Here is a 22,277-nt window from a genome sequence, read left to right as displayed (position 1 = left end):
TATTATCTTTGATACTTGAAAGTATAATATTAATTATTAATACTATTTTATTTTTTAATATAGATTTTGATAATTCAGTACTAATATTTCATGAAGGCTTTTCTTAATTTTTTTCTCTTATTATACTTATATAATTTATGAACTTTGTTTATTAAGCTTTCTCAAAGTTATATTAATTAGATAATAATAAATTCTCAACTATATCATTATTAGATAATAATTAATTCTCAACTATATCATTATTATCTAATTATATATTGAATTAAATAACTTCATGATTTGATTCTAATACTTCTTTTGAATTAATAAATTAATTTTATATTCTTTTCCTTTATAGATCTTTAAATAAAAAGATTAGATCTATGATTGACTTTTTTAATAGATTTTATTTATAGTATATTTCTTTATCAGATTTATTAATTAAATTAAATTCTTTCAAGATCAGTTAATTTATCAATTTATCTACTTTTATAGACTCAGTATAGTTATTATTTCATCATGAGTGATGAGTATTAAAATCTCTACTTATGATTAATTTTTTATTTATTTATAAGTTAAAAAGAGCTTTATTTACTATTAAGCTACTATTATTTTCTTATAAAGGATTTTTATTATAGATATTAATCAACTAAATAGATTTAATTTAATTGAATTTGTCTATAATATTATCAACTAGAATATTAAAATCTAAAATCATATTATATTTTAAATTAAATTGAAATCTTAAGCTCTTTCTAAAATGTATCAATACTTTAGATTTAATTTTAGTTTTCTTTAGTAAAAAATAATAGTAGCTAGAATGTGAAATTTAAAATTAATATTCAGTATTTAGATTTTTTTCTTATATTAAAATAAAATCAATTTTTTGAACAAAAGCTATATTTAAATAAAAATAAATAGAAATATTACTTCTTTCTATATTATTCTGTAAAAATATAATTTTAGAAGAAAATTTTTACTTTTTTTATTCTTTTTTTATTGTAATAAACATTCAAATAATTATGTAAATTAAAAATTTTCTCTTTTTAACATTGTAATTCACTATTATTAGTGATTACAACAGCTTTTATAGAAATTAATTTCTGAGATCTAAGACTATATATTCTTGTAGAAGTAGTTAAATTTATAGTCTATTTAGTTTTTATTGAAAATTTGCTTTCTGATGATCTCTTTAGTTAAAAATTTCTTCTTTTAATTCTACTTGTTGACTAAAAATTTGCTTTATTATTATTAGAGACTGTTTTATCTCTTTAATTCTCTCTTGAAACTTTATCACTTTTATTCTTTGAATAGAAAAAGCAAATTAAAGCTGTTGATATGTGGTTTTCCTTGCAATTCTTGCATTTAACTATGATGTGAGAACATAATTTACTCTTCACATCATATATGATATAAGTGTGATTTATTGTACTATGATTTTCTGTATAAATCTTATATACTATAAAGTGTTTACAAGCTTCTATAAAATAACTTTATTTTTAAAATCTTTTGCATTAAATATGAGTTTTGACTATGAATCTAGAGTCAATATATTCAAAAGTTTTTAACACTTGATCAGCTATGAAGAGTGATGAGATTTTTATCTAATCTGAAGACTTAGTTACAATTAATACTGATTCTACTTCTTTCTTTTTTCTAATATCAAATTTGCTCAGTCAAATAGAATTATTTTTTAATTAAATTATAGAATTATAATTCTTTATCTCTTTTTTCAATACTATCATATCTATTTTATCATCAAAAATATCATTAAAAATATTATAATTGATTAATTTTCTCTATTTCTCACCTCTATCTAATTTGATCTCTGTTTATAGTTTTTTTCCTAGTAGAGATTATAATTCTTTCTCATTTTCAATCAGAAAGTTAGCTGAGAATTCAGACAATATGATAATTACTATAAAGTTTTTTATAAAAAAGATATTGATTGTAGAAAAATTTTTTTTATTCATTACTACTAAAATCAAACTTTGATTTAACTTACTTCTTAACTCAAAAATCATTTTTAAGTACTGAAGTTAACTTATTACTTTTTTATTTGAGAGTTTTAGAATAACATATTATTTTTTGACTGATATAGCTATTTTTATTTTAAAGCTTTTCTTTTTTTTGATTTTAAGTTTTTTTTTTTCTTGAAATTTTTAAAGGCACTGACTGAGCAAAAGTAATAATAGTAATAGTAAATATTTATGCAAAAGTAGGCTTTTTAACTGCACTCTATACTACTTTTGATTGATTTGAGTGAGATGAGTGAGAGTTTCCTGCCTAGATTGACTAGTTTGAGACTGAAGTAGAATATATTTGATTGAGCTGATCATATCTACTTTGAACTTAATGATTTTATGAATTTGCTTTGATATTAAAATTAAAGGAATAATAATCTTCTAATTTGTCTTTTTATTTATTTGATTTTTTAAAATAGATACTACAAGCTCTAGATTATCAAGCTATTTAGCTTGATTTATCAATTTATCTCTTTTATTTCTTTTTTTAATCTCTTATTCAGAGAGTTTTTGATTAGTCTTTTTCTTAGTCTCTTTCTTTGTTTCAGATGTAGAGAGTATTTTTTCCATTTTTCAACTTCTATCTATAGTTCTTGTATATTTGATTTAACAAGCTTTGATAGAAATCTTTTTGATTTTACTACTAGTTCAGTAACTAGATGAGATTTTTCAAGAAAATCTAGTAAACTAAGATCAGTTTTTAAGATAAACTAATAAAATCTTTACAAACACTTCTTAGTATATGTTAGGTTCAGCGCCCGATTGAGCCTGACCGAGGCCCGGCGCCCAATTAGACTCAACGTCGGATTAGACTCGGCGCCCAATTAGGCCTAACCCTCATCACGTGACCATGCAGGACGTTATAACCTGGGCAGGCAGGCCCCAGCACCCCCTTTCATCCGATCAAGCTTAGTATTTCGTTATATCGTTATATAGCAGTAGCAACGCAGAGAGTTCCTTCTTATGCAGCTCACATTCACACCCTAACAATTGTCATTCAAGAATATAATATTAAAAATATTTAAATGCTTTTATATAGTTAAGCAGTATTAAATTTTTTTAATAAAATATAAGATTTAAAGTAAATAAATAAATCTTAAATTAATTCAAAATATAGTAGAAAAAATTAAATTAAAATATAAAATTATTTAATTTTATTTATCTTAAATACCTGTTTATGCAGATATATTAAGAAATAAAAAAGTAAACTTAATTATAAAAATTAATATTAAATTTTAAAAATAATTTAAAAAACTATTTCTTAATCTTACATTAAAAAAAAAATTAAAAAATTATTTTTTGATAAATGAATAAAGCTTTAAAAAAAGAAAAGAAAAATAATCAAAATGTAAAATATAAAATAAAATCAAAATAAAAGTCTTTATCAATAAAGTATGAAGAAAATCTTTTTTCTTTATAATATAGTTTTAAACTTGAATGTGATCATTTCTTTAATATTTCAAACATCTCAAATCATTAACTTGATCATAAAATTCATCACTTGCAGAAAAGTCTTGATAAGAAGAGACAGTTAATATCTCATCTTCAACATCATGAAAAGGTTGAACAAATGACTATAAATACAAATCTTCCTCATCAAGAAATCAAGATTCTACAAGCAGGGAATAAGCGGAAGATGAAGAAAAAGACATGAAGGCATTCTAAGCGAAGGCCAGAATACTATTCTATCTATAGTTACAGGAAGATCATGAGAGTATTTAGCAGCTTGATATGCAGCTTGAAGCTCAGATTGAAGCCATGTCTCATCAGTGAGCTCCACCCTAATTAATAGCTATACATTCAACTATTAGATAGTTTTAATTTATCAATATTTTCAATATTTAAGCGTGTTGGTTGTTGAATACATTGAATATTGATGATTTTCAGAGAGAATCTGGGGCGGTGGTCGTCCGCCGTTTCAGTTGGTCTGTCTAACACGTCACAGGGCATAAATATCCGCCTTAACTTAGTTTTGAATGTTCTTCAACAACTTTTCCCACCTCACCCCACTTTCTCAACTTCAACTTCACTTCAACGCTTCATATTTCTCTCGTTAAATGCCAGATATCGCCCAACAGGTCTTTCAGATTTTGAACTATCTGTTTTCTGTTCTTTATTCTATCAGTTTGGGCTTTTTGGATCCCCTGGATTCACTACCTTCTCTAAAGCTTGCCTTTGGATCCTCCTGGAATCCTCCTGGACCGGCACTTACACCCTCTGGATTCTGGTCGCGGACACTCTGTCTATCTCCATTGCTTGAAAATCGAGGACTTTACAGAAACCCGTCAGTTTAGATATTTTACGATAATTAGCTAGCTTAGTTGTTGTCATAGTCTCAAAAGAAACAAGATACAGATTGACTTTGCTGCCACCGCATTCTTCCTCTCCCTATCCCTGTGTGCCTTGACAAAAGAAACAAAACTCCTCCATCTGTTAAGCACCCTTCTCTCTTGAGAAACAAAAAAAGGGGCTTAAGACAGAAAGCAAAACATGTCTTCTTCAGTGTTGCATCATTGTACATTTTGCGGCCATGATTCAGAGATCTCAAATTTCCTTGCTGCCTTTGCTGAGAATCCTTCCTGCCATCAGGTAACCTTTTCTATTATATTTAAGTATTTTTGCTATGTTTCCCCTGTATCAGGTTGATATTACAATAACAGCATATCCCCCTTTCCACACTCCTTTTCCCCACTAACAATTTCCCCCCAGTGTGGCATATCCGCATCGGAGGGCAATTCCAAAATGCAGGACGACCTAGCTGCCCTCTTTGACCGTCAGATGAGCGTGCAGGCAATTCTCAATACCAATGCCAGCAGCAGCATCAACAATCCAAAACCAGGAACCCCCCCTCAAACAGCTATAGCTAGGTCCCGACCCCCTGAAATGTCCCCATCCTCCACCCCTTCCACCCCTCCCACCTCCCGCCCGATAGTCTACAACATATCCCAGCATTACCACCACTCCGCCCACCAAATTCCTTCATCGGGTGGCTGGTCCACCCTCTCTTCAATTCTGTGCGACATGCAGCAGGCTGGCATGACAGAGGAAGAAATGCTATTCCTCAACAATGTGGACCCGTCCTCTCTCTTCCCGTCACAACTAACTCTGTTCGCACAAGCCGGACTCGAGCAAAAGACGCGGCTGCTTGAGCTGTGGCAGCTTTCGCAGCCGAAAGCCGGAAATCTGATGTCTCTGCAGGCTTCTGGCGGGCCGACATCGGCTCTTGCTTCTTCTTCCTCTTCTTTACAGGCAGATATTATGCAGGATACAAGGGACGCAATGGATCAACATAACCAACACGCAGAACCGTATGTTATGTCGGGTTATGAAGCCCTCGCACAGCGCGAATATGATGCATCATCAGCCAAGGATGCGTGTGAACACGCGTTTGCAGATGCGTCTCAGGCATCTGTAGCTACTGCGGCGGAAGAGTTACAACCCGCGTCATTGTCACCGTACAAACCCGCCGTTGATTCGGTATATAAATGCAATAACTGGTGGGGCCACCAGCAGCAGGGGCAAGGAGGGGGCCCGTCAGAGGCAGAGCTGCTGCTGCAACCGATGGAGGATCAGTATGGCGCTTTTGAGCAGCGCAGCAATATGTATATGGGTTGTGGGCTTAGGCGGGCTCATTTGCTGGATGACCAAGAGATGTTGTAGTTAGTTTTACAGTGTTGTTTGTTTGTTTGGTTGGGTTTTTGTTGAAAGAATGGAGATTCGAAAATGGTGGGATACTTATTGTTTTCCTTATCGATTTCATGGTATATGTTCTGTTTCATTTTTATCACCCCTCTCATTTATATATCATTTATATATCATTTCAATACGTACAATTGGATTGAATTCGACCTTCCCCAAGTACCTGACTTTTATGGCTACTCTGGGTGTTCGATTGGAACTTTGGGTTTAAATCAAGCTTCCACTTCACTACAAGGATGTTAGTTATGATCGTGATGATGCACACAACCAACTTGGTTCTTTTTTTTCTTTCTTTTCTTTTCTTTCTCTTTTTTCCCCTTCCTTCCACTTGGATATGCATAATCTGCTCCTTATTATTTAAAATGAACGTGTATTCAATTCTCGTAGTCTGGAAAAAGCATTCGATGAGATATAACTACCTAGGTGTGTAGCTATCTAAAGTATGTTAGTTATACAAGGTGAGCAAACCAACAAAGAAGAAATTCTTGTAGCTTTCGGCCATACACATCATCTCACCACAAGGTTATATTTAAAACAATTGCAAGGTCAAATAAGAAAATGGATGAAGAGGGAAACATCAGTATATACTCATTCACATTGTAATCACGTATCTATTTACAGGTAGCATAAAAAGATCATGTACAGCACATCATTACAATAGTGAACACACACATACACATAAAGCATAAACATAACATGCCCTCTCCACAACACAATTCCACCATTGCAAAAGACAACTTTCCAATGGGATGTTATGCATGTGCCTCAATGATAACATATGAATGGATCTAAAGAATGTATGTAGGTTAGGTATCCAATGTGCATGCGGAAATGCGTGTATGGACTTCAGAGGCAGGGCGTTGAGGAATAGGTGCCTCGCAGCATATGGACAAGATATGGAGAAATCCACATACACGGCGGGGATGGAGCATTTAGACAGCCGGTAATTGAAAAAAAAAAAGGAAAGGAAATACGCAGAATGGCAAGGTGCTCTCAAGGAAATTGACACAGGTCAGTTGGGGAACATTAAAGTCATACATATAAGCAAGCGGAGCGGTAAAGTGGGCATTTTCGAGTTCGATTTTGAAGGGGAAGCACGGCACAATGATGAAGCAAGAGAAAGACGGGCGGAACTGGAAAGACCAGGTGTGTTTGTCCCAGTGCCATTTGAGAGAGCGGTCAAATGATGGAATATGGACCTTTTGGCAGTCAAAAGGGGCAGATCCAACTTGGTCTTTCTCCTTGTTCGCCTTTTCCTTCTTTTCCATTCGCGGATCCTTTGTCGTACAAGTGCATTACCATGAACGAAGAACAGTAATATTCCATTGATATCGAGGCCATTGTTGTATTCCGCGTGCGCTCTTCGTGCCGCAGACGTATCGGTTAATGAGACACATGTCGAAGTTAACGCTGAGTCTTCGTACGTCATATTGATAAACACGAATCACGGATCAAGCAACAAAAGAACAAAATGTGCCAGCAAAAAGTCGATGTGAATATCTCGAATATGCGATCCGCATAAGTTCGGTATTTAAGAACGATAACAAGTCGAACACTAGAAACGAGATGCGTAACAGCAGATAGAATTCTCCTCTCGCTCGTAGCACCAGGTCGAAGCGGAGAGGATGGAAGAGTCCGAAGATTGGGACCCCACAATCGACTGCCATGGCAGTCGATGGTCGCTGTGGTGTTGAATTCCACTAGCAACCCTGACCAGGGCGAGTGCACCAGCGCTTCTCGACGGCTAAAGGAGGTTAGTCAATATGCTTTATTGGCACTTTCTACAGAGATGCATGGATATGTTGCAGTGGATGTCCACTTACGCGCATTCTTTGGAATCTCAACGGTAGGAGCTGGCTGGGGTTCTGGGATGGCAACGGCCCACGCGGCAGCGGACATCAATGCAAGGAAAACCACGACGAACTTCATGTCTGTTGATGGGGGTTAAGATACAGAAGTTTTGGTAGGAAGAGTTTGTTGGTCTGTGGGGTATGTGGAGTTGTCTGGGTTTATCGGATCGCTGTCTTGCATAAGAGGAGCAAGATGAGAGAACCTGGGATGCAGCGAGCGACTTTATAGAAGAGGTCCTTGAGATAGGAAACTAGAAGCTGACAATGGAGATATGTTTGAAGGGTCTGTGTTGAAGTGTTGGGAATAAAGAAAGTAAATATCTTCAAGCGCAGAGAATAGACGAACACAGCGGAAAAGATGTGGAGACGTGATTCAACGGTCCAATGGGCCATTGAGAGCAATGTATTCACTTGAGATATGTCCCTGGGGTAAACCCGGGGGTAAACTCAATATGAAACGAACGATGGATGAAAATGTGTATGTTCTTCAGAACCGTGACGAAACGACCATCCCCAGGCGTTCCTAAACGAGGATGGGGACGCGAGGAGGCTTTTGCTTCTGGAAACGGCTGACCTGCATGTATCTCTACATACAACCCAGTGGTCCAACCCACCTCTAAGATAGAAGAAGAAGATGAGAAATATCATAAAAACAGCTCTTGTGTTGCAATGGCCGCATGGTGAAAGATAGGCGAGGGTTATTGAGAGACTTCCGCATTGGGGTATCAATGGGCAGAGTTCAACCCTAATACTAGGCCAAATCCAGGATGTTCGAACTCCACTTCTTTGCCCACAGGGAGATGATTCAGAAACATGGGTTTGCGAAGATGCAATATGAACGCTTGCTAGCGTATGGCAGTCGCGTGGACGTGGAGGTTCTCGCTTGGAGTGATCCGATCCTCATGGACAAGCTTAAACCCTTTGATGTTTCATGGGACGAGATCACGCAGCTAGCTCATCAACGGCAGAGAAAATGAGCTAAGAGTTAGAGAAAAGAGAAAGAAACTATAAAACAGAAAAAATAACGAAGGTAAAAGGCTGTCAAGATCATCCTGACGTCCCGGTATGATGGTTCAACCTGAATATGAATAGGTATGGATGGATATTCGCCATTTGGCAAACTGAAGGGGCCATGATTCATTGAGAGATCCTGAAGATAAATTGTTATTGGTGGAAAAAGGCCTTAATTGAAGATAAAAGCATCCCGATCAATGCTATCGACTATAGTACTGGACGGGTTGACACAGGTGGCGTACATATCGGGAGTGGGAGGCTGAGATGGGACAGAGCAGTTGAAAAATGCAAGTGATTGATTGATGTATTTATCCTCTTCCTGTAGCTATCACGTGATCCACTGACTTGCCAGTTCTACGGGGTTCCTCTGGAGATCTTCCTCTACAACATACGACAGGAGTTATTTTCAGGGTAGTCAGTTACTTTAGGATTTATGATAAAATTGTAGGGTCCCAATTGCGTATCATTGTTATCAAAAATTATTAAACAAACGGTCAAAGTGCAAAGCGAAATATAAACTTCTGACATTACTGAAAAAATTAGATCCGTCTCTGCAGCTTGGGCTAACCGGTGAATAAGAAGCTTCAACTACGCAGATATATCTTGGATAGAGACCTGCTTTCTTGGAAGCCTCTTGTAGATAACAGTACTGTAGCGTTAATTGTGATTTAAAGTACTGGAATGAATAATGGAGGAGCCTATTGGTGATCATTTAAGCTCCCAATTTCCGAATGCAACTGGAAATCACAGGCTAACCGACAGGAAGTCTTGGTGGGCCTCCGTGCTTCTTCAATGAAAGTAACAGCCGGAGGGGAAGCTAGAGAATTTGGACGTGATCTGTTCCAGCACACCCAGTTCGTTCTTTCAAAACAGGTCGCGATCCAAGTGAACAATAGGTCGCATCAAACAACAGCAAATCTACGCAAGCATAGCACAGCCCTCAGGATTGATGGAGATAAATTACTGCATACTCAAAGTACCATGGTTGTCAGCCGGTTATACCCCGGGACACCAACCGTGGAATGGCTGAATTGTCAAGGGAGAATATTTTGACGTCTAGATCGTGATGGATGGAAAAATATGGCCCTTCTATCAAGACTATGTAAGTCTTTGAAGACCTAGCTGGGAGCCGCCAGTCTCCAATAACTATCATAGGAGCTCGCGAACTGGAGAGCTGTCACAAAATGAGAAGAATGATATCACTCCTGTTGATTTGAACTTGACAGGAAGTGATATGAGTCATCTAAAACGGCCTTGCCTAGTGATATGACCCAACATAGCTTGGTCCATACTTTGGTCCATGCTATTTTAAAGGCTGACTCCGTCAATGCGTTCCATAATCAGATAGATCCACAAAAGCACTCGAAGTAGACAGTTCTTTAAGATTAGAACCGTGTACGCCCAGATGGCGTGCTACTTCCACAGCCTGAAAAGAGTATTCAATGACATCCGACTGACAAGGCCGGAGGAGAATATAGATATCCATGGACAGGATGATTTGCAGGGTGAATCTCGAATGAAGCAGATCGGACCTGCATCATTATTTAGCTTGCATGTAGGCCCACCCATGAAGCTTCAAGGCATGCTCCATAGAGAGGAATCAATCAGTGACGTTTTAGTTGGACTCCTGGAGCCGAGTCACCCGTGGACACAGAATATGGGTTTCCTCACGTTCCAGCATATAAACAATGGACGCCTCATGGTTGAAAGAATCCTTGACAAACCTAGTTAACTTAACTTACCGTGGCATGCCGCATTACCTAATATCTGACTAAGTAGATCCTCCGCGGAGCCGCGTTCCGAAAAAGAAAAATCTCTCGTCCTAAACTTCAACTTCATCCGTCTACACACCTGCATTACTCCCCGCTCCCTCAATTGGCTTAAGCTTCAGCCACTTTCATTCATTTACATCCACCATGTTCTCTCTGAGAACTGCGCAGTCCGCGCAGGTATGTATTCACCCTCCAACTCAATTGATCGAGGCCCCCCTTATCTTCCGCCCAAGACACGGATTATCAACACCAACCCCGCTCTTATATTGACATTGCTTAACGTTCATAGTCTCTCTTTTGCACTGTCGCTAAGAATTCTTCTACGTGTCTCTCTCGGTCTGCAATTGCTACCAGAAGTATACTACGCTATTTTTATTTTCTAGCCTCAAACTCCACTCCTGCTGCTAACTAGTAATTTACCCAGCGTTTGCTACCGTTCAATCGGATATATTTAAGCCAACCAAGTATGGCGGCAAATACACTGTCACACTGATACCAGGTATTCAACACTCCTTTTACCCATTGCGAAATTTCAACGGCGTTATTAAGAGGAGTTTGTGATTCTAACGAACATATTTCCTCTTTAATTCTAGGTGACGGTATCGGCGCTGAGGTAGCGGAATCGGTGAAAACAATTTTCAAGGCCGACAACGTACCAATTGAATGGGAACAGGTCGACGTCAGCGGAGTGGATTTCGGGAATAAACGCTCAGAAGATCTATTCAAAGAATCCATTGCCTCGCTAAGACGCAACAAGCTTGGTCTCAAGGGCATCCTCCATACCCCAGTCGAAATATCCGGCCACCAATCATTCAACGTCGCCCTGCGCCAGGAACTCGACATTTACGCCTCTATTATTTTGATTAAGAACATCCCCGGTTACAAGACACGACATGACAATGTGGACCTGTGCATTATCCGTGAAAATACCGAAGGTGAATACTCTGGCCTCGAGCACGAGTCCGTTAGCGGTGTCGTTGAATCCCTCAAGATCATCACGCGTGCCAAGTCAGAACGGATCGCGAAGTTTGCCTTCAGCTTTGCTCTCGCCAATAACCGCAAGAAGGTCACATGCATTCACAAGGCTAACATCATGAAACTGGCCGACGGTCTCTTCCGCTCGACCTTCCACAAGGTTGCTGAGAGCTTCCCAACACTGGAAGCGAACGACATGATCGTAGACAACGCATCCATGCAGGCAGTTTCTCGCCCTCAGCAGTTCGATGTTATGGTTATGCCTAACCTATACGGTGGCATCCTCTCCAACGTCGGGGCTGCTCTTGTTGGTGGTCCTGGTATCGTCCCAGGCTGTAACATGGGTCGTGAAGTGGCTGTCTTCGAACCTGGATGTAGACATGTTGGACTCGATATCAAGGGCAAAGACCAAGCTAATCCCACCGCACTGATCCTTTCTGGATCCATGCTCCTGCGTCACTTGGGTCTTGACGAGCACGCCAACAGAATCTCAAAGGCAGTTTATGACGTGATCGGAGAGGGGTAAGTGAACCCTATTTTATTCTCCATGCCCTCAGGGGTACCAGGAGAACCTTACCGTCTTTTCGTCTAGACTTTCGTTGCTAACCATCTTTTGTGAAATCATCAGAGTCGTCCGCACTCGTGACATGGGCGGCCAAGCCACCACCAATGAATTCACCCGTGCTGTCCTGGATAAGATGGAAGCTGCTCTGTAAAGCGAAATCCAACGGTTTCATAACTAACCCGATGCATATATGTTCTTGTCCCTCCCCGCATGAACATCCATAGGGGAACAAAGCTCGACTCCATATTTTCAATAAGTTAATAATATGGTGTTGATAATGCACATGCAGTCTCCCTCGACCGCCGTTTCTTCTCCCAGATGTGCAGCATTTGGAAACAAATGATATTTTATAACGATCAAATAGAAAAGCCTTTTGATTCAGCGTTAGCGATTAGACTATGTTATTTTCCCTACCTAGCTTCTACTTCGTCTCATTGACTCATTTCCCTTTAATAGACCAGAACTCCTTCGTCCCACAACGAATCCTATCATCAGTGAGAACAACTGGCTGCCTCACTTCATTACGCAACGCAACGTACCACAACCCATAAACTGTACATGGATTCTAGGATGACCTCAGCTAAATGCTTCTTTCTTACTTTTTTGGTTTATCAATTTAACTTGTGCTTATTCTTTTTGTCGTTTGAATGGGATCTAGCTATAATAGTGCTTGATTTTTATATACATGTATATTTTCGCAATATATCCTTCCTCTAGATATTATCCTAGAATTTCCATTCCGTTCATTTCAAATTTCGATAAAGCAAAGCAAAGCATTGCCAGAAGAGAAGTGGAAAGAAATATTACAGTATAATATAAAAATAAGTTTGTAAAAAGTTGTTTTTTCATGTTCGAATCAGTGAAACATATTTTGATCTGACATACATTGATTTATTGCCCTTCAAGAAATGTTTCATACGTCTGGAATATTGCTTGAGAGAGTTAAATTTGTACTCATTTCTATGAACATACGCATGCATAAACAATGATAGGACCTTGGAAAACACTTCAAACCACAAGATACATTGTTAGAGTCAAATTAAAATTCCACGTAGTCCTTTTGAAGCATTGGGCGACTACTCCCATCTGATATCACTACCTATGTAGTATCCATCACATAGCTGTCTATAAGTTTACTCCTCCTATTCAGACCCCTTTCCGGTCGAAATGTTAAAACCGAGAACATTATTTTTACTTTTATTTTTAAAGTCCACACTGCCAGCTTCCCATTTAACTCGGCACCCAAGAGAGCCAAATAGCACAAAGCGTGTTGGTGGACTCAAGGGAACAACTGATGTGCTGGAAAATATATAATGCACAATGTATATATACATATATATAATTTTGTCGTTTGCGGAGAGGTAGAGATAGCGTGAATTGGGGTAGCAGTCGGACTCGAAGGGAAATAAACTATGAAGCATGTAGGCGCCTGAGCCGGTTTGAAATTTTTTGTTCACACGTTTCCCATCCTGTCTCTATTTCGAGGAATTTTCTTTTGGAATCTATTTCTTTGATTCTAGTAAGATTTTGTTTCCCGCTTCGTTTCATCCATCCTGGTGCGGAATGGGCTGAATGGGATGAATGATACAATCAGCTCCCTGGAACCAAGTCTCTGTCGTTCTAATTTTATCGATAGAATTAGGCATATATCATGTTTTTCAAGTTCAATTGAATACAACGATGTCCTCCTCGGTGTTCATTGTTTCCTAAACGAGCAAATCGTCGCCGTCTTGTGTTTGCCCCTGCGGTCGGGTTAGAAGGAATAAGATGGATAGAAATCTCATATTAAGTGGGAGTGGTGGGTGGGGTTGGTTTTTGTTAGAAGCTTTTGGTCAGACTGGGATCGTATGACGTTGCAATATCCCCAGTGGTAATGGGGCGGGTTTATTTAGAGGATTTGCGGGGCGGAGACATGAGGCATTTTTCTCCCATAGAGTTGCCAATTTATGGGGTAATCCGTTCGCATTATTCTATGACGGGCCTCTCAATCATCCCCTAGTAGAAAGAGCTCTGTAGCAGGTTCGTCCCACCCCCGCGTGCGCCGGTAGAGAGGCATTTTGTGGGGTGGGTCGACAAGATGTATGGACGGTAGAAGGAAGGGATACGCGATCAAAATGCGATACGTCTCTTCCGGCCAGTATATTTTGATGTAGGTTTAACAATTTTCCCCTTGCGTTCCATCTGCTCTTTCTTTCTCGTAATCCAAGCTTTGGTGCCCTTGACATGGGCTGGGTCGACACCTCTCCTCCTCCCCTTGGATTGACCGTCCATAGCCTTCTTCCTCGCATCCAAGATATCAACATCATCCATACCTTCTACCACGCCAGTAATATCCCCTTGCAGCCCACCTCCGCCAACTGTCAACACAAGGTAGAGCTTGCTATTCTTCGTCCCCGGATCGTCCTCGAGAATACCAGCGCCAAACCCAGCCTTCATCGCCGCACCGCTAATCATGCTCCTTTGTGCATCATTTTTGGGATAGAACTGACACACAGCACGTGCACCCCGACGCAAACTAGCATATAACCCGTCGAAGAATCTGCGTAATCTGCCCTCAGGACTAACATCGCTGGATTCAGCATTACATAGCCACTGGATGGCACTGATACTAATAGCAGCGTCAAACGTTCCAGCACGAAATGGAACGCCCTGTCCGATATCTGCTAGAAACAGGTCACCCTCAACTTCTCTCTGCAAAGCAATGTCCAGCATTGAAGGTGAGATGTCCATGCCAATCCAAGTGTGCGGCCCGCCTTCGGACTGCGGGACGGAAGAGAGCAATTCTCCTGATAAGCCAGAACCGCAGCCTATGTCTAGAATGAGAGAGGGGAATTTGAGGTCAAGCAGTTCGAGGGCGCGTTGGGTCATGCTTGATTGAATGTTGCGGATTCGCGAGGAGGTAGTGTATTTGCGGGATTCGGAGTCATTGTAGAAGAGATCGGGGGGCCTGTATATCAAACGTTAGCAGAGGGAGGCTTTAAGAATAGAGAAATTACAGTAATATTATTGGAACATTTGTAAACAACATACAGAGTATCTTCTGGACGGGACATTTTGTGTGGTTGTTGATGTGGTCAAGAGGAGAAAATGTGCCCCTCTGCATAAAATATTCATACGAAAAAAATGGGGTATTCCTATTAATTGGGTCTTCTTCTTCTTCTTCTTCTTCGTGGTAATATGCTGTTATCCTGCTCTTCCTCTCCTGTATTTTGAAAGCTGAGGAGCTTTCAGCGCGCTGGTGTATTTAATATTTTTATGAATCGTTGGAGTGGTTAAAAGTAATAAAAAGTTGGTGGCTGTGAGAAAATTCAAGAGGTTGCTTTTTTCCTCTTTGGGAACAACATCAAGCACCTCAAATGTCCGTCTGCCAACGTTTTAAAGGGACAACTTCACCACAGCATTCTGCATAGTTTCTGTATATTCGTATACCGGGCAACACATACAGCAAGATGTCGGTTTAACAGAACATTTCTGTATTCCACGCGCAGACCGAAGAATCTATTTCCCTCTTATTTCCCTCTGTAAATTCTCCCGCCGCAACATGTGGATTCTTCCTTTGGTCGGCTACCTGGGCTTAGTGGTAGGATTTGCATTCCTCACCCTCGCCATAGGTAAGAAATGAACCCTCCATACCTCATATATTAAATAATAGATAAGTTAACAAACTTCTTTAGCCTCCGGCCTCTACTATCTCTCCGAGTTGGTCGAAGAACACACCGTGCTTGCCCGCCGCCTTCTTTCCCGTCTCATCTATTGCATAATAGCCGTACACATCCCTCTCTGCCTAGTCGACCATCTTCCCTTCACTCTCTGCTCCTTCAGCATAATCTCCCATTACATCTACTCCCTCAACCTGCGCCGCTTCCCCATTGTCAAGCTCTCAGATCCCATCTTCATCACCTCATGCCTTCTCGTCGGCCTCAACCATTGGCTCTGGTTCCGCCACTTCTCGGACCCGATATCCCTCTTGCAAGGTTCCCCAATGCCCTGGACAACAGATGAAAGTACCAACAGACAACATCATTACTACGACACGCCACCAGACCTGCCGTCTTTCACGGAGGTTGCATCGTACTTTGGGCTGTGTGTGTGGCTGGTGCCGTTTGCGCTGTTTGTGAGCCTGAGCGCGGGTGAGAATGTGCTCCCAAGTATGGGCTCCGAGTATGCCACAGGTGCTACAGCCGCGTCATCGCAGGCTGATCGAGATAAGAAGTTGAAGAATAAGGGCATGGCCAAGGCCTTGGTGGATGGCGTACGGGAGTGGATGGGGGACACGGGTGAGCTTATGGGGTTCTGGAGGGGCGACAAGACGAGGAGGTTTTGATACAATTGCAAAATCCTTTTTCCTTTTTGGCTTGTGGATGTTGTATATTAATTCTTTGTCTATGATTAAATTGGCGGGCATATGTGGGCATTTCTCGTTTATTGTTGCTTATTTTTAACGATTGATTTCAATATTATGAAGTGGTTTAATGAAACTATGGGAAGGCAGGTGGACACGTTGTATCTCTAGCTCTCTACTTGACCTGTGATTATGAAGATATGAATATGAATTAGATTCACTAAAAGGAGCGGGATAAAAGGGTTGCTTGGTGAGTCTCATTGCATCTACGCCACTACATGTCACGATGCTACTCGAAGAATCAGCACAACGGAGAGAATATTTGGTCAATTAATGGATGCACCCAGGCCCATCCCAAATTTTGTTGATCTGACTGGGTATATCTATCCACATTGCGGATTCTGGAACGATGCGGATTAATCAAGACTCGATTTTAAGATAAACTACCACGGCAACGGCATAACTAAATTAGTCAGCTAATACAACTGTCGAATGTGACATCGGGGACAAGCTCTCTTGCTCATTGCAGCCTTGATTCCAGGACGAACCACCGTGGATCTTAGTCACCGGAGTCAGCAATGTGGGTTTGAGTGTTGCCGAAAAGCTGTCTGGGAATCGGGATCGGAAGCCGGTCAACCTTGGAAGAAAACCTGATTGAACACTTACTACGCTTTTGAAAGCCAGAGTCTGGATATGCCACAACAAGGGTTGTAATGTGGTTTACGCTCTCGAAGCAGCGGAGGAACCAGACCCTTCGGACTTTAATGGAACCTTTCGCTGTATGGTGATAACGCCTACTCTGTACTTGCCACAGCTTTTGGTTCTATGCTACGCTGCCAAGCCGAACTACAGTCTGATTAAACCTAATACGCCATCAAAGTCAAATTGGCTTGGCGTAGCAGCTTCTTTTCATACCATTGTGAAGCTGGAATCCTCCGCATCACCGGATCTTACCAGATAGCCACATACCAGAGACCCCGACAGTGAACCAGTTCCGCCCAGCTATATATATGCAATAAGTGACCCGATTATGCCGGGGTTAAGGAGATGTTGGGTATGAGGCGAAGACTTGAATAAGTAGGAGGCATTTGTGATGCGGTTGTCTGAGAGACTGGATTTTCCTTCATCGTCCAACTCACATCATCCTCATCAAAGAACGCGGAGCCAGTTACATCGCTATCTTCTTCGAACACCCGGAGTAATTCATCGGTGTTGACATCAGTCTGATCAGCTTCTGGGCCTCTTTTGAAGCGGAGATGACCCGACCGGTTGCGTGGCGCTGGACGCCAAGAGAGCTCATGTTTAGTTTGGACTCGCCAGGCTGGCTCCATGGAGATAATGGGGTAGTATAAGATGAAGTTCTGACCTTCGCGCTGAAGTGATGAAGCGTAGAAAGGCCTCTTCAGCACGCGGAATAGGTGATCCACCTGATGCCATCTGAGAGTCGTGTCCCTCCAAGATACTGGTAGGTGAGCCCTCCATTTACCAGAGCCAGGCAGGATGCCATATATTTTCTTAAGACAAGGGATGTTATGGAAGAGCCTGTCCATAGTCCTCCAACTGTAGGCGGATGAGTATATTCAGCTATTGTGGCCCTTTTCAGATTCAGTGGGCCAATCAGCGAAAATTCGGGTTATCAAGCTCCAGACACATGACGGCAGGTTTTTGGGTCATACAAAAGCACTCCGTAAGATAGGGGCGATACCCGTGGGGCTGATGGTTATAGAGCAGGGAATGTGAGGAAGGAAGCCAGAAAAGGAGTTTCGCTCATCACATTGGGTTTTTGTTGTGCAATATGGCAGAGTTGGGGGAAGCGCTGCAGGTCTGGCGAAGAGGCTGTGCGTTGGCAATGCCAATGCTTCAGATAATATGGCAACACCTTGATGGCAAAGGTCATAAATTGCGCAGAGAGAAAGCCCAATGCTTCTCTTGCTCTAGGTGGCAATAAAGTTACCTTTTGGGTTACAAAATTGTCTTCGCTGTAAAGGTGGACGTTCCATGGCGACGTGAACTCTTTCCCGCCATGCTGAAGGGCTGCGCTCCGACCTCGACCGTTTCGCTAAGATGGAGGCTCACTACTCAGCTTCACTAACGTTACGTTGTGTAGCGATGAGGACAGCTTTCTCTAGATCTTCGCAGTTCTTAACATTGGTCATGCGAGCTGCAACATCACTCTATTTGACGCTTCCATGATGTGATTCAACCCAAAACGCAAATAAATCAAATGCCCCATGCGCATATGGATGCCGCCAAATGGTTGTCCGTTTAGCCGTCCAGATCTACCAGGTCAGCTCTGCAACCAAGAAAACTTTGCTGGAGAGGAGACGCCAAGCAGAGGTTGCTCAGTTGACGTCGCGTTTTTCTCATCACAAGCATTAGATGCCTGATTTTATGTCCCACATCTCATGCAAACGACTGCGCTCTCCTTTGTTTCCCTTCAGGGGTGTCCTTGTGTAATTTTGGAACGTCGCGAAGGAAAAGCCGCAAAGCAGTTTGTTAGGGAGAAATCGCTCAAAGCAGATCTGAGATTGGATTCAACGGGAAATCATTAGCTATAGTTAATCCGGCGACCACCAGAATGCTCGAAGCTAATCTGGAGCTGCCCGTGGACGGCATATGTTCCCTAACAGTTCCATACATTTCGGTATGTAACCTCCGCTCAGATATTCGGCATGGGTTAATCACTGAAGCTTGGAACCAAGCGGAACTTCCGACTCGGCGCAATGTCACGTTACCTAAGTACGACCTCAAGTGTCTAACGCTTATATAATCACAGCCCTAGCCCTAGCCCTAACTAACCAACTAACCCTAACCCTAACCCTAACCCTAGCTTTAAAGCATCAAACTTTTTCTTGCCGCTTCTCACCCGTTCGTTCACTTCAAGACCTACACAGGAGAATGCAATATACCTATCCTGAGATGCGTGCTTTTGTCTCGCTCGCAGCTCACGTGCGGCAGCCCAGCGGCTGTATTTTTAGCCATGGATATCTATTTATCTTCCCAAGCACGCCTTCTCAAGAGCACACGTCTTAAGCTTAATCCATTAGCTGCCCTCTTCGGCACCTCACTTCAGCCGTGGATCGGGTTCTACCCCTGATCCGCCACATATCTCTCCTCTTTTACAAATGTCCATGTGTTGGAAATTTTAATCCTTTATTAATAATATACACATGTCTTTCGACTCTCCGTCTAACCAGTTAACTTTTCATCCAGTCCTCTCTCGACCGGAAACCGTTCATTCTCCGTTAAACGAGGAGTGCTTCGTCTAACCCCCAGTCGGGTGAATGGAGTAGCCTGTTTCAACTTGAATTTTGTGGCATTACGCACTCAAAGGACCACAATTCGTTGCTAGTTTACAATGGTTTGCGTGGACCACGGAGATCAGACATGTTAAGGAACCTGAATATACTGATACTATGATCAAGAATCATGTCATAGAAGAAAATCAGTGACCTAATTTTTTGCGCCTTTCCCCACTGCCTTCTTCTCCATGAACCAATGGATTTGTTCGAACTAGTTTTAACAGATGCCATGAGTTACTTTCTTGAGACTGCCATAACTCTTCAAACCTTGCCCTCTAACGCCTTGAGAGAACGTTATGGAAAGTATCTGTTATCTTATCCCGATATATTCAGGCGGACCATGGTTGTTGCTCAGTGGCAGCGTGATTGCGCATACACACCAGTCCCCACTGTCTTCCCCTGGCTGGATCGTGCTCAATCTTATTATTAACCTTCCGCTCAGGAACTGGTACTTCGGGAGGGCGGGACGGGATCTCTCGGTACCAAGCTCTGTGGTTCTATGGGGACACCAGCTTTTACAACAGGAGAATGCGTGTGTTTAGATACGCTGGATGTATAAAAAATGATGCCTACCCACCGTGGAAGCAGGTTCAATTCTTCTATTTTTCACCACATACAAGTATTACATTGATATAATCCATTTGTTCGAAAACTTCGGACTTTTATTTTCTTGCCTATTTATATATTCCTACGCCATTATGCAACTCAAAATCACCCTGGCGCTCTTGGGCGCCATGTGCTCTTTTGGCATGGCCTACCCCCCGCAACAACGGCCCTATCATCCTACATCCATGGGCCAACCCTCCCCAGCATCTGGCAGCTACACCAACACTGGCTTCGGCGCCCGCACCAGCAGCCACGGCAGCGGGTACACTTACGTAGGCAACGTTGGTAACCCCTGGGGCAGCAACATCATCGAAATTTCGGAAGCAGACGTATCCAAGTACAAATACGTCGCCGAATTCTCAGGACAAAACACCGAAACGTGGCTCGTAGTCATCTGGAACAAAATCGGCCCTACAGGCAAACTGGATGGGCACTTTGGCAACTCGGCCCTCTCCTTCTCCCTCGCTCCAGGGGAACACAAATTTGTGGCCTTTGACGAGAACACACAGGGGGGTTTCAGCGCGGCTCCTGGCAACGCACTTCCCAGGGGAAAGTATGGGTCGTATTCGTCCACATGGGGTGAATTCGATTTTGGCAGCGAGGTCAATTATGGCTGGTCTGGCTTTGACGTCTCTGCGATCCAGGCACAGCTGGCTGGTCAACAGGTGCAAGGGATGAAAATCTGTGGTAATGGCCAATGCTCGTCAATCAGCCCTGGCGGAGGTGTGAACAATGCCTATACAGCCAAGGACGCCGCAAAGGGCGGTATTGGTGGTAATTTGCCTCCTGGTCCTGTTAAGCTGGAGGTTATCATTGATTTTGAACGATAAAAAACCCCAGGGATTAGGGCCACAGCATCGTTGTGGATGTATATGGTACCCTGTTATTTGTTTCAATATTATTCTTCCTATTATTGTTTAATAGCTTTTCAACTGTATATATTCGCAGGGTTGGACTATAAAAGAGCTGAGCCACAAAAAAAAATCATCGCTTTCATGTATATGTAATTACTTTGTTTACTTTTGCTTTTCTCTTTTCTCCTTTTTTTTTTTTTTTTTTAAAAAAAAAAAAGAAAAAGGGGGGGGGGGCCGAACATAAAGACGAGAGGCAAGGCAAAGATGTAAGCGATATATTCAAAATAATTCAATTCTTCTGAGGAGGTCAGGTTAACTAAATCAATTTGGAATTTTGCGCTGAAAAATTTCTCGCTTTGAATCTAGTTCACTATTATTTGGATGTACAGTAGATTAATATCATATATTCTGTGGAACCATGTGCATTGAATTAACTCATGTTAAAGAAGCCGGAAAGTCCAACAGCATGTTTGAAAATAAGAGAAGTAGAATGAATACAGGAACGAACTGGTCCAGAAGAAACGAACTAAATGGAGATGGAAGGCAATTGAGGAAAGGAGGTTAAAATGCTGCAATAGGTGTGATGTATAAATGAAAAATGTTGGGGGAATGAGAATAGAAAAAGGTTTCAAAGTTACCAGTAGAAGAAAGCCAGAACACATGAAATAAGAAGAACTGAAGAAAAGAAGTTAGGAGAGAATAAAGATATAAGTGAGAAAAAAAAAGGAAATAGAGAAAAAGAGAAAAATAAAATCCTAAAACAAGTCACCTATCCTTATCAATCATTATCATTTGGTGATGAACAGACTGTAAAGATGAAAAAGAGAAAGAGAAGATGATAGTATGAGTGAGAAAAAATACATCATCATATCAGGCAAAAGAAGGAAGAGAAGAATTTTAAGACAAAGGTCCAGAGAAATCAAAGAAAATCTGTATCATACACATAGCAAAATCAACCAGCTCTATCTCTCTCAAATCATCATCTAAGAAATAAAAATATCATGTAAGAAAGTAAATAAACAGAGGAAGAGAGAATCAAGCCAAGTACGACAAATGGATGGAAAGACGAAACGGAAACAAGAACCTAATTAACAAGCACGAGGGTATAGTATAAAAGAGCTAGAGAGAAATCTAAACGCAGAGGAGCTAGAAATCATATCAAATGAACCCTCCATGTCTCCGCCTTCCTAGTCTCACTTGTTTCGCCTCCTCATTCTTCAGCATTACACAACTGCATGTAGGAATTTTACACCCAACAAGCGATGTATTCGAAAAAAGAGGGCGGGCTTTGCGCG

The 22,277-nt window shown here is 41.1% G+C and overlaps 10 protein-coding genes across 10 annotated transcripts; 7 read left to right on the top strand and 3 right to left on the bottom strand.

Moving 5' to 3' along the window:
• Positions 1–4,493: 4,493 nt before the first annotated feature.
• Positions 4,494–5,663, top strand: PADG_03980 (uncharacterized protein; the record flags this gene model as incomplete). The annotated part of the gene is made up of 2 exons (XM_010760965.1): positions 4,494–4,592; positions 4,713–5,663. 2 exons carry the CDS (start codon positions 4,494–4,496, stop codon positions 5,661–5,663), a joined length of 1,050 nt encoding a protein of 349 aa, XP_010759267.1.
• Positions 5,664–7,402: 1,739 nt separating this feature from the next.
• Positions 7,403–7,631, bottom strand: PADG_03979 (uncharacterized protein; the record flags this gene model as incomplete). Its single annotated transcript, XM_010760964.1, has 2 exons — positions 7,403–7,446; positions 7,526–7,631. 2 exons carry the CDS (start codon positions 7,629–7,631, stop codon positions 7,403–7,405), a joined length of 150 nt encoding a protein of 49 aa, XP_010759266.1.
• A 688-nt stretch (positions 7,632–8,319) lies between these two features.
• PADG_03978 (uncharacterized protein) lies at positions 8,320–8,529 on the top strand (the record flags this gene model as incomplete). The annotated part of the gene is made up of 1 exon (XM_010760963.1): positions 8,320–8,529. The coding sequence occupies one exon, from the start codon at positions 8,320–8,322 to the stop codon at positions 8,527–8,529; it is 210 nt and encodes a 69-aa protein (XP_010759265.1).
• A 1,442-nt stretch (positions 8,530–9,971) lies between these two features.
• PADG_11692 (uncharacterized protein) lies at positions 9,972–10,298 on the top strand (the record flags this gene model as incomplete). Its single annotated transcript, XM_010761619.1, has 1 exon — positions 9,972–10,298. The coding sequence occupies one exon, from the start codon at positions 9,972–9,974 to the stop codon at positions 10,296–10,298; it is 327 nt and encodes a 108-aa protein (XP_010759921.1).
• A 184-nt stretch (positions 10,299–10,482) lies between these two features.
• On the top strand, positions 10,483–12,029 carry PADG_03977 (isocitrate dehydrogenase [NAD] subunit 1, mitochondrial; the record flags this gene model as incomplete). Its single annotated transcript, XM_010761367.1, has 5 exons — positions 10,483–10,515; positions 10,628–10,694; positions 10,763–10,837; positions 10,932–11,835; positions 11,942–12,029. The coding sequence occupies 5 exons, from the start codon at positions 10,483–10,485 to the stop codon at positions 12,027–12,029; spliced, it is 1,167 nt and encodes a 388-aa protein (XP_010759669.1).
• Positions 12,030–13,987: 1,958 nt separating this feature from the next.
• On the bottom strand, positions 13,988–14,931 carry PADG_03976 (18S rRNA (guanine1575-N7)-methyltransferase; the record flags this gene model as incomplete). Its single annotated transcript, XM_010761366.1, has 2 exons — positions 13,988–14,825; positions 14,909–14,931. The coding sequence occupies 2 exons, from the start codon at positions 14,929–14,931 to the stop codon at positions 13,988–13,990; spliced, it is 861 nt and encodes a 286-aa protein (XP_010759668.1).
• A 488-nt stretch (positions 14,932–15,419) lies between these two features.
• Positions 15,420–16,202, top strand: PADG_03975 (uncharacterized protein; the record flags this gene model as incomplete). The annotated part of the gene is made up of 2 exons (XM_010761365.1): positions 15,420–15,489; positions 15,553–16,202. 2 exons carry the CDS (start codon positions 15,420–15,422, stop codon positions 16,200–16,202), a joined length of 720 nt encoding a protein of 239 aa, XP_010759667.1.
• A 927-nt stretch (positions 16,203–17,129) lies between these two features.
• PADG_03974 (uncharacterized protein) lies at positions 17,130–17,770 on the bottom strand (the record flags this gene model as incomplete). Its single annotated transcript, XM_010760962.1, has 2 exons — positions 17,130–17,222; positions 17,360–17,770. 2 exons carry the CDS (start codon positions 17,768–17,770, stop codon positions 17,130–17,132), a joined length of 504 nt encoding a protein of 167 aa, XP_010759264.1.
• A 1,028-nt stretch (positions 17,771–18,798) lies between these two features.
• On the top strand, positions 18,799–19,138 carry PADG_11691 (uncharacterized protein; the record flags this gene model as incomplete). Its single annotated transcript, XM_010761618.1, has 2 exons — positions 18,799–18,959; positions 19,051–19,138. 2 exons carry the CDS (start codon positions 18,799–18,801, stop codon positions 19,136–19,138), a joined length of 249 nt encoding a protein of 82 aa, XP_010759920.1.
• A 1,082-nt stretch (positions 19,139–20,220) lies between these two features.
• PADG_03973 (uncharacterized protein) lies at positions 20,221–20,958 on the top strand (the record flags this gene model as incomplete). The annotated part of the gene is made up of 1 exon (XM_010761364.1): positions 20,221–20,958. One exon carries the CDS (start codon positions 20,221–20,223, stop codon positions 20,956–20,958), a length of 738 nt encoding a protein of 245 aa, XP_010759666.1.
• Positions 20,959–22,277: the final 1,319 nt, after the last annotated feature.

Source organism: Paracoccidioides brasiliensis (assembly GCF_000150735.1).
Source record: "Paracoccidioides brasiliensis Pb18 unplaced genomic scaffold supercont2.4, whole genome shotgun sequence".
NCBI classification, from domain to species: domain Eukaryota; kingdom Fungi; phylum Ascomycota; class Eurotiomycetes; order Onygenales; family Ajellomycetaceae; genus Paracoccidioides; species Paracoccidioides brasiliensis.
The sequence above is the reverse complement of the archived record's forward strand: the minus strand, read 5'-3'. Positions and strand labels throughout refer to the sequence as shown.